The sequence below is a fragment of the Eptatretus burgeri genome, chromosome 15, assembly GCF_056783735.1.
Source record: "Eptatretus burgeri isolate ZD-2024b chromosome 15, Ebu_testis_v1, whole genome shotgun sequence".
Taxonomy (NCBI): domain Eukaryota; kingdom Metazoa; phylum Chordata; class Myxini; order Myxiniformes; family Myxinidae; genus Eptatretus; species Eptatretus burgeri.
In genome coordinates this window covers 10,669,819-10,681,606 of record NC_140975.1, presented here as the reverse complement: position 1 = coordinate 10,681,606, position 11,788 = coordinate 10,669,819, and the positions used below count along the sequence as shown (strand labels likewise).

General features: G+C 41.9%; 1 protein-coding gene across 1 annotated transcript in view; it reads right to left on the bottom strand.

Moving 5' to 3' along the window:
* LOC147011493 (terminal nucleotidyltransferase 4B-like) overlaps positions 1-11,788 on the bottom strand; it is a 61,561-nt gene that overhangs the window by 3,543 nt on the left and 46,230 nt on the right. The window contains 1 exon segment of the mRNA XM_085857428.1: positions 10,352-10,534. Coding sequence (XP_085713554.1) covers positions 10,352-10,534 — 183 coding nt within the window.

The following is an 11,788-nucleotide window of genomic DNA, read 5'->3' as shown; positions in this document are numbered from 1 at the left end:
GAGATTGAGACCATTCAGCCCATCACTGTGCCACATTAACACCACACCAAATTATCAACACAAGATCAAACTAGAGGGGGAGCACTCGGTAGAGTGCAAAACCTCCGCCGCCAATATTGCTGGGTCACTAAAGTGAACCTGATATCCGATTCATTGTAGGTCAAAACGGATCAGACTCCACTGAACCACGATTGAATAAACTAAACTAGATCGACGCGCATGTAGAAATGCCAAAAAATAAATAAATAAATCAAAAAAAATTGAAAAAAAAAAAAAAGGTGCAAAATTTTTTTTTTTCTCCAAATCTTTTTTGGGGGCGGGGGGGGGGGGGTTGGAAATCACTGAAAACATGTAGAAATGCAAAAAAAAAAAATTCAAATATTTTTCCAATAAAATCGAAATTATTTGAAAAAAAGTTGCAGAATTTTGTTTTTTTTTATAACAAATTAATTTTTTTGGGTTGGAAATCACTTAAAACATGTAGAAATGCAAAAACAAAACTTCAAATATTTTTTCAAAATGGCCGCCATAGCGGCCACATTGGACTTTGGATCAAGTCCAAAATCAAATGGCATGATCCTTGGACCATACCGAATCCCCCCACCAAGTTTCGTCGAAATCCGTAATACTGTTCACAAACAAACAAACAAACAAACAAACAAGCAGTCAGTCATAGACTGCCACTTACGAAATCGTCAACTTGACCTCTGACCTTGTCGAATAAAAGCTGTCTCTGGAGAAGGTAGCGACGCAAACCAGAAGTTTATACGATGAATCTGTACCAAACCATCAAAAATCGAAACGTCGACCGAAGCAAAAAATCTCCATTTCTCCACGCAATTATTTTATATGATTTTATCAGTCACAAAACCGTAATATTCGGCCATCCACCAACAATCTTTACATAATCCGACAAAGAGAGTCAGGCATGCGATGATAACCTTTATTGGGATAAAAAAATGACTTTTAAACACCATCTTTATCGAAAACACCGTCAGTGCGCACACGCAAAACCATACGCGAGTCAACGACATGTCTGCTCAAGCGCACTGCATCACATGACGACCCGTGACGCGCGAGTGCAATATTTTTATACAATCCTAAAACGTCTCCAAAACATCCGATTTTTACCAGAATTTCGACAACCGAGTTTTAAGCGTCCGAAGCGATCGCAAAAACCGAAGACAAAATTAAAATCGAAGTTAAAACGAACTCGTAAAGTCGAGCGAAGCAAAAATACTCCATTTCTCCACATGAATTTACAGAATTGCGCACTGCATCACGTGACGACCCATGACGCGCGAGTGAAATATTTTTTATACAATCTTAAAACGTCTCCAAAACATCCGATTTTTACCAGAATTTCGACAACCGAGTTTTAAGCGTCCTAAGCGATCGCAAAAACCGAAGACAAAATTAAAATCGAAGTTAAAACGAACTCGTAACGTCGAGCGAAGCAAAAATACTCCATTTCTCCACATGAATTTACGGAATGATGTTTGACCTCACTCTGACCTTGACCTTTTGACCGATTTTGACCAAAATCTAATCAGCGCTCGCCACCACCCTCCTGAATCACGTGGTGTAATTTCACATTGGAAGCTTCTTCCGTTCTCGAGTTATCATTTTTTGGATGTTTGACCTCACTGTGACCTTGACCTTTGACTGATTTTGACCAAAATCTAATCAGCACCAGCCATCAGCCTCCTGAATCACGTGGTGTAATTTGACATTGGTAGCTTCTTCCGTTCGAGTTATCTGTACCAAACCATCAAAAATCGAATATTTGACCTCACCGTGACCTTGACCTTTGACCGATTTTGACCAAAATCTAATCAGCACTAGCCATCACCCTCCTGAATCACGTGGTGTAATTTGACATTTGTAGCTTCTTCCGTTCTCGAGTTATCGTGCCTACAAACAAACAAACAAACAAACAAACAGAAACGGAAGTCATCAATATACTTACGAAATCTTTAGATTTCGTAAGTAACAAACAAACAGACGGGTGAAAACAGTAACCTCCGTCCATCTTTGATGGTGGAGGTTAACAAGAGAATGCAAAATGTTTATTTTTTGTAGTTTTTATAGGTCTCCCCCCCCCCCCTTTCAGGCGAGGGGGCATGGGCTTGGGTTAAAAAACCCCCCCAAAAAAACCACATCAACCACACAACACCCCTTGATGAGACCCCCACCAACAGCACTCTGCACACAATCACCCATCAATGCTCAAACTACCTAAAAGTCCTGTCAACATCCCCAAACCCCTCAAACTCCATAACTTCCAGGTACCTATGCAATTCCAATTTTAACTTATTGACTGTTTCTGCTGCCACTACCTTTCCAGGGAGACGATTCCATGCATTAACTACTCTCTGAGTAAAAGTCGCCTGCCTGACTCCCCTCTTAACTCTCCTCCTCTTTACGCGCTCAGGCTGTGGCCCCTGGTTCTATCACTGTCGACTCTGCTGAATAATTCATCTGCACTTATTATGTCCACACCCTTGCATGATCTCAAACGTCTCAATCTCCTTTAAAATGAATAAAGCTCTGTCTCCTTCAGCCGCTCTTCATAGGTGAGTCCAGCTTGGCCCAGAATCAATCTCGTAACCCTGTGCTAAGCCCTCTCTATGGCATCTATGTCCTTCCCGAGTTGTGGTGACCAGAACTGCACACAATATTCCAGATGTGGCCCTCACTAAATTCCTGTACAATGTTAACACCACCTCTTGTTTTTTCAATGATCCCCCTCCGAATACAACCTAAAACCTGATTTGCTTTACCTACAGCTGCCTGGCACTGTGCTGTCTGCTTACCTCCATATCTATTACCACCCCCAGATCCTTCTCCTGTGTGACACGTTCCAAAATTACCCCTTGTATCCTGTAATCTCTATTTTCATTGTTCTTTCCCATCCCCAACACCTTACACTTGCTCAGGTTAAATTCCATCTGCCAATCTTTTGCCCAATCTATGCAAGTATCAATACTTTCTTCAATCTGATCATCACCCCCTCTGCTATCCACCTCACCTCCAAGCTTTGTGTCATCTGCAAATTTGGAAAACCTACTCTTCACCCCATTATCCAAATCATCGATGTAAATAATGAGTAATAAGAATGGTCTGAGTACTGATCCCTGAGGTACCCCACGACTTGCGTCCTTCCACTCACAGCCCCTCCACAATCCCTCACCTTGGCTAACAACCTCCGATGTGGTACCTTATCAAATGCCTTCTTAAAGTGTAGATATACCATGTCCACTGCCATTCCCTCATCCACCCAATCAGAGACTGCTTCATAGAACTCCAAAAGGTTGGTTAGACAGGAACTACCTTTGGTAAATCCATGCTGACTACTTTTAATTAGTTTGTATTTGTTTAAATGGTTCCCCATCTGGTCCCGAATTAATGTCTCCAACACTTTCCCCACAACTGAAGTCAAACTATCAGGTCTATAGTTTCCCAATTCTTTTCTGGATCCTTTCTTAAATAATGGTGTTACATTTGCGACTCTCCAATCCTGTGTTACCTGTCCTGAATCCAGTGGACTATTGAAAATATCCGTTAATATCTCGCTTACCTGCTCAGCCACCTCCATCAATACTCTCGGGTGCATATTATCTGGACCCGGAGCCTTATCTTCTCTTAGATTACCTTGCTGTTCCTTTACTATCTCCACTCCAACCTGGGTATTCTGTAAAAGCCCTTCCTCACCTCCTTGATAAATACTCTCAGCAATTAGCAGTTCTCCTGACTGTTTCTGTGTAAAAGTTGAAGAAAAATACCTGTTTAATAAGCCTGCCATCTCACTTTCATCACTAACCACTCTCCCGGTGCTCTTCCTCAATGGGCCCACACTGGTCCTATCCTGTTCTTTTCCCCTGACATACTTAAAGAAAGTCTTGTTATTTTGTTTAATATTCTTAGCCATGTCCTTCTCATAGCCTCTTTTGGCTTGCCAAGTTATTTTCTTAACTTGCCTCTGTTTACTCTGATAGTGATATAAATCTAACTCCAGTCCTGTTATCCTGGGCTCACGAAGCAACAAGTGGGGTTAAGTAATTGGTCATGTGCGTGTGCTGTACGTACGTGCATGTGTACGCATGTATGTTCGTGTCTGCATTTTAAAAATTCATTTTCTCACCAACCGTTAATCTGATTGACACAAAGTTTTCCAAAGAGGAGCGCCTCCTCATGAATAATTTTTTGTCATAATTAACATATCATACGTCACGTGGTACAGGCACCATCTTGGAAAACCCAAAAAAACTTTGCACTTTTATGTCGAAAACCACTCCATGGAAAAAAATTGAAACATGGCTCATTGTCAAATACTCTCCATGAAGAACAAGATATGTTAATGATGATGCCTTCATTGTGACATCACAATTCGACAAGTGCAATACCTGATCTGGTCAGGATGAAAAAAACTCTGCAATTGTTGGTCCTCCTCCTGTTGGAATTTGACAATTATGATGTTATAGGTCACGTGGTACAGGTGCCACTTGGAGTTTTCTTGGCTTGCATGCAAAGTTTCAGGCTGCCAAGTTCCATTGTTTTGGAGTTATGACGGATGGACGCGCGCGCACGCACACACACTCCTTTTGTCCACAAAATGATTCCCACTGCATCTTAAAGGTAAAAACTTCTTCCTTTCACCATTCTTCTCGCCATTGGTCGACATCTAATTGCTCTGCTCATCATTTCCTAATTTTGGGAGAATCCCAGAAAACATTACCTCAAAAACCTTTGCTTTTAGCCGCTCACTCAATATCCTGCAGCTATTTTTCAAAAACTCAGAGTAAACTTTACCTGAACCATTTGCTCCTCAGTGTACAACAACTAACTTCTTCCGACCGTGACCCGATACGATATCATATACCCTTCCTTCAATGTCCCGAACTCCTGCTCCCTCAAAACTGCACAGAATTCCATGACAACAATCCTTCCTGCAGAATGAAGAATCTACATATTTAATAGTCTCATTAACCACAAAAAACGATCTCCCAGACCTCATTCCTTCCAATCTCTATTGATGCACCTTCACCACTGCCTGCACCCTTTGCACTGAACTAAATCTTGTAAAGGTAAAATTAAATAAATAAAAATAAAAGGAAGACGATAATGACCACCCCCCCCTTCCCCGAATATCCACAGAAACTGACATTATGAAGCATGTTTCCCAAATTACCTTGCAAAGAAATGAGCTCGAGAGGAGGCAAAGATTATCGAACATGCAAATGGTATGTGCACGGAGATACAAGGAAGTGAAATCTAGTAAGTACTGCATACAGACTGGTCTCTGACATTCCCAGATACATTAGCACTTGATGGTGGGATTCAGGTTCAAATTCCAAAAACAAAAATATGCCAAACTCCAAAGCCATTGAAGTGACTGGGTATCCTCAGTTGTAAAATGTCCTTCCTTGGCACACCTGAACTCCTATCTACAAGGCCTTCATCCACAGCTTGGAGTACTGCTCTCCCCTCTGCGCGAGCTCCCGTGCCTCACACACCTTGCTCAGCTTGATGCCATGGAAACCAAAGGTCATTGGAACCTCCCACACAGAAGCTGAGTCTATGGGCCTCTCACTTTCACTTTCTAATAGTGAAAATAGTGAGCTCTGTCTTCTCCTGCCTCCTTTCTGGTCTTGCACCCTCTTCCCTCTTCGTGCATTGCCCCCCAGGTATCTGCATGGCACACACGGGTCCACCGTGAAACCACCTAAATCCAGGATCACAGCTCACCTGCACTCATTTATTCCTCTTTTTTCCCCCACGTGTGGAACCAACTTCCACATCCTCTTCAATCCCATTCTTCCCTCCACATCTTCAAGACAGCTGTTCACCAGCTCAGATCATCCCCAATGCAAAATTATGATCTTTGCTCCACTCATTAACCCCCACCCAAAGCCCTCTTCCTTCTACATCCATTTTGTCCACCCCATGCACCATTTTCTGCCTTTTCTCCCCCTCCTTCCTGATCCATTCAGTGCTCCAACTCTTCCACAAGCCAAGACTCTGCATCCAAATGTTGTTTGAAATAATAATAATAAATAAAAATAACATGCAAACTTAAAAACAAAATAGTCTTGAAAGCTTACTTTGTTTTTCTGACCAAATCACACTTTAAAACCTCATACGATTCATGCATAGAACAAACTCATTAATGAGCAACAAACCACTTCAATCGAAAAAGTAAAAATACATAAATTGTTCTGGGGGGATGTCAGCAGGTAAGAAATGGGGGGGGGGGAATAGTAATAAAAATAAATATAATAATAATAATGAAACTGACTATTCACGCATGCTCTCCATTCGTGTTAAATGATCAAACTGCATTTAATTCCCTCCCTTGTCATTCTTTTCTCGACTGCCGGCGATTTTCCCCTCATGTCCACATCGAGGACCACTATAAGAAAGCGATGCGAAATCCTTTCATTAGGCACGGCCATCAATCCTTAAGAAAGTTAGCCCTTTAAAAAGAATGAAATTTTCAACCGACAACTTTGGTGAAAATTTCTGAGTGTTGGTCATGTTATTCCGGTTCACAACAGTGCCATACATGAGCGCAGGTGGCAACGGCAAATGCTATGCTGTCATTCGGTCACAGAATGTAGCACTCAGAAAGCAAACAAACAAATAAATAAATAAATAAATATAACTCGTGGTACGGAAGAAGAACCGACAATTGTAGAAACTTATGGATTCAAGACGAAATCTTTTTTAAATGCATGCCTTTTAATTAAAGCAGTTACCGTGCCAAAAGACATCGCTTACAGCTGTGAATCTTAAAAGAAAACAAGATGGGTGCGTTTGCCAGGAAGAGTAGCACTTAGGTTTATTCAACACAATCCTGATCGGTGCTTTACAGTGAGGTTGGCGCAGGACGAGTCCCATCTTTTGCCTTCACTATTCTCAACACGACGTTCTGTGCCCAAACCACATGAAACGATCTTCTGGCTCTGATGACCATCCAATCTGGCCATAACCATGTCTCTTGCAAGCCCTCACACTTCTCCTATCTTCGGGACTGTACAGATGCAACACATCTCAAGCCTTTTCTATTTTCAATATTCAAGGCGCGTCGAGGATCTTGGCTTCTCATCAAAAAGCACCATCCAACGTCGACGACGTGTGAGAGTTATCGATCACACACAAAAGCAATAAAGATCAGAATAAAATGTTCAGCTAAATGACGTAAAGCTCAATTTGGACTCCATATGTTGTCCATCGTTGCAATGGAATCACAAAACTCGACAAACTCAGTGGATGAATGCTCGAGTTTCAGTTGTATTCTTACGGCACGCTTTTCCAACCCGCATTTCAAGTTTTGACACAATATGTGCATCCATATGCCCGACTCTTCCGCTAAATAGTTTACCGACAATTTGGGAACGATCCAACACAAGGCCAAAATAAAAATAAAAATGAGGGATTTGAAGTCGTGCTGGGCGCTATTGATATTTTTGCGAGTCGATCATCCCTCCAAATATGGATGATTGAGCGATGGATATATTGACATTATACCGTTAGTTGCTTATGCTAATGTAGCGTGACTACCTGGTGCCTGAGGGGTACTCATTAGAGGTGTTTTTAAAACCCTGATGATGACCCACTGTACAACAGCTCGAAGATGTTGCTGTTTATCGCCATGTAATCTGTCCTGAAAATTTTGTAAACACATTCTTGTCCTCTCATTGATAGCAGCGTTTGTGTCATTGTCAAACAAACACAACATCATAATGGGTATTTCTGAACATTAGTTGCATGTTTGCAGTGGCGAAGAAGCCGCTGTGGCTCGACATCAGACTTCATATATACTGGATATTAAAGCAGCCAGATTTCTCTGTCTGTCCCTCTGCCTGTCACGCTCTATTCGCTGGAACGTCATCATGGCTTTACGTCTGGAGCTAGGATAGGCCGCGACAGACGTGCACATCACCCCGGCGTCCAACACTAAACCTGTCCTCTGCTTATCTATTTCTTTAAAGTTTTTTAAAATGTTTTTTTTTTAAAGTTTAAAGGATGAAATGCTGTGTTTGTGTTTCTGTATTTACCATATGGTGTATTCTGTAGCTTTTATTGTAATGAGGAAAACCATTCGTTTGGAACTAAATTAGAGGTAAAACGACTTTATAAACGGAATGGTGAGCAACTTTAAATGAGTTATGTTCTCTTGTAGATCAGTGACTTAATAGTGGGAAGATGTTAAGTGAGGACTTACTGTACATACTTTGCATGTAAAACTGCTAACACACAATCTAATGGGGAAATTGGATTCACCTAAAGTAGTTTCAGTGAAAGTTGCACTTTTCAAGAATGTAACTTTAAGCGAGGACTGAGTGTACATAGTTTGCACAGAGCAAAATAGGCAGGGCCTGTACACTGCAACACACCACTCTTCACACACTGCCGTTTCAAAGTATATACAAACACAGATTGTTTTACCATAAGTGCGCATCATTAGCCAATGCTGTCAAAATAGGTCGATAAAAATTAGCATTTGCTTTACCCAAACAAACAAAATGAACGAGCAAAGCAACTTTAGGTTGGGACTGCCGGTTCTGGGTCTGAGTGCGTTGGAGTTTGCATCGGGCAGTCCCTCCCTTCAGTTCATCAAAACTAAGTTTTCCAGACTGGATCGGTCATGTCTTTCCATCATCTTTTTGTCCCCGTGTTGCCGTTTGGGTTTTCATCCAATTTTCCATGTTTAACTGTACCTTGTTGTGGTGTATTGTTGAATTGGTGTCTGTGCGTGTCCGGCCTATTCACCAAGGCCTGAAGTAGCTGGCACGCAAATCTTGTCACTGCTCCGAAACAGCATGTGGTGTGATTTGTTCTGCTTTCTTTCTCTAAAGTGTTATCCTTTCACTTTCTTAAACTCGACCTGATTACTCCTCACTTTGGGAAAAAAACAAAACACTTATTTTGTTAAAAAAATAAAGAAAAAATAAATAAATACATATATATATATATATATATATATATATATATATATATATATATATACATACATACATACATACATACATACATACATACATACATACACATATACATACATACGAGGTGTGTTCCAAAAGTATCCAACCTTAATTTTTCGTGCGTAAACAAATGAAGCTAGGGAGGCGTGGTTTGGTGCACGTATGAAGGCGATCCTAATTCGTATGCGTGAATATTTTCCCGCCTGCAGAAGCTGTCAGTCGCCGACAGACCGCTGACGAGTGAGGAAGTGTAAGTGAGCGCCGTCGGATTTTCGTTTTTGACAACATGACGGATCACTGTGGTCTCATCGCCAGTGATCACTGTGTTGAAGAAGTTGGGATCGCTGTTCACAGTCTCCAGCATGTCCTGTGAGATCTCCAAACGGAGTTGCTTCTGCTCGATCATTAGCAGCTTTGGCACGAACTTCGCTGAGATTCTCCTTGAGCCCAAATCCTCAGTCACAATGGAATGAACGGATCCAATGCTGACACCCGCCTCGTCTGCAAGTTCTCTGATCATGATTCGACGATCCTGCATCAGCAGGATCCTCACTTGGTCAATGACGATCTCATTTCAGGATGTTGAGGGCCTACCAGAACGTGCTTCACTTTCCACTGATGTGCGACCATCTTTGAAGCGGTTGTACCACTCTTTTATCTGTGTGGTGCCCATTTCTTCATTCCCGAAGGCCTTTTGAGTCTTGCGGATCGTTTCCACTTGGGAATCGCCAAGCTTTACACAAAATTTGATGAAGTAGCGTTGTTTAAGTTTTTCCGTCATTTTGTCAAAAACGAAAATCCGACGGCGCTCACTTTCACTTCCTCACTCATCGGCGGTCTGTCGGCGACTGACAGCTTCTGCAGGCGGGAAAATATTCACGCATACGGATTAGGATCGCCTACATACGTGCACCAAACCATGCCTCCCTCGCTTCATTTGTTTACGCACGAAAAATTAAGGTTGGATACTTTTTGAACACACTTCGTATATATATTTCTTGGAAAAAATTTTTTTTTTCAGGCTTTTCAACACCCATCCACCCTCTCCCAATCCCATCTCCTTCCAAATTTTCAGTTTTTCCAACCTGACAGTTTGTGGTTGTATCCATATTGTCCACATGTGTCCTCCCCGACACCACATCCCTTATTTGTCCGTCTCCCTAAATTTTGTCCCTCATACCTGCTGTTCATGTTTTTTCTCTCATCTCTTTTTCTACTGTTGCTTTTGCTCCGTTAAATCTTGATACAGTGCACCTTCCATCTCCTCCACAAGCCTCAAAATTCTATACAAAAAAGCACGCCTCATGTATTAATACAAGAGGGGACATGCACAACCCACAGGTAGAAAATTGTGGGGCTCATACCCGGGGCTGGATAGGAGGGCTGTGCACAGGGCTGTTTCCAGGTGATGGATCCATGGTGGCACGAAGAGGCTGCGCCGCGCCATGCTCTTGCGGCTGGCAAGAGGCGCTGGGACCAGTGTCCGTTCCTGGTGTTGGTCGTAGAGGGGGGGCTGACTGAAACCCAGGAGTTTGGGAAACTGGCTTCTGAGGTACGTGGGGAGATCGGGACATGGAAGTAAGAGGTCAATGAACAAAGTGGAAGAGCAATGTCTCTTGCTTTCTGTGGACAAGCAAATGCACCTGATATGCCATGCAATAAATAGGGTTCAAACAGGAGTATGACAATGGTTACCTATCTTACAGTATACTTCATGGTTTAGCTATTCTCAAAAAAAAAAGAAAGAAAAAAAGATTCACCACACTGACAGACCCATTTTCAATTGCTCTAAAATTTATCCTTTTCAATAGAGTTGTTCCTTGCCAGAATTAAGAGGCTTTAATTCTTCCACATTCGCCACGCTTCCTCCATAAGATGCCATTTCATCTCCTTGCTATTCGGAGAGCATTTCTACAGCTGTGCATTACACCATCGGGACTTTCACTGACAGTTTTGCGATTTAATCATGGACAATCAGAAAGCCCACTCACTCAGCACATCCCTCAATGCAAATGAGCAGGTGAGCGAGTTTTGTCGAGATCGGCGAAAAACCGGAGGAGTTGGCAAACAGCAAATTGACCTTTCCCGCTTTATTGTATAGATTCGTTTTTTTTCTTCAAAGGCCATATTATTGTCAGCAATAAGCCTTCAGCTTCAGGTCAAAATCACACCCATTCCTTTTACCTCTCCCAATCCGGATTTGTTTGGGACAATGACCACAGAGGTGCAGCGTTTTCCAAATTCCTGGCACAAAATTGCCGGTGATTCTGTCACAAGCGGAGAGAAAATGTCTTGATGGAAATTTAAAAGACCATTTTATCTGACCAAACACTATTTAACAGTCCACAAGATTACTTAAGGCTATACACACACACACACACACACACACACACACACACACACACACACACACACACACACACACACACACACACACACACACACACACACACACGGCTAATGCTGTACCATCCTGAAACATGGAAACTCTCCTCGGAGAGAAAAATCGACTTAATAAATGTTTCTTCAAATTAATCCAGACGGGAAAATTGTATTTTTTTTTCAATTAGCTGGAATTTAAACACGGGCAGTGTATAGGCAACAGACTGCTGCCCCAATCACTCGCGGAAAAAATTATTGCAGTAAGAAGTGTAGATAACCTCACATTTTTTGAAGACTTTCAACGAGCACAACAATAAAAGGCTTCCTTTATATATCGTGGTATTTTTACCATGGGCTTCTGGTTCTGCTTTTATGTTTTACATCAATTGAAGATAAGAGGCCACAAAGAAGACAACAGA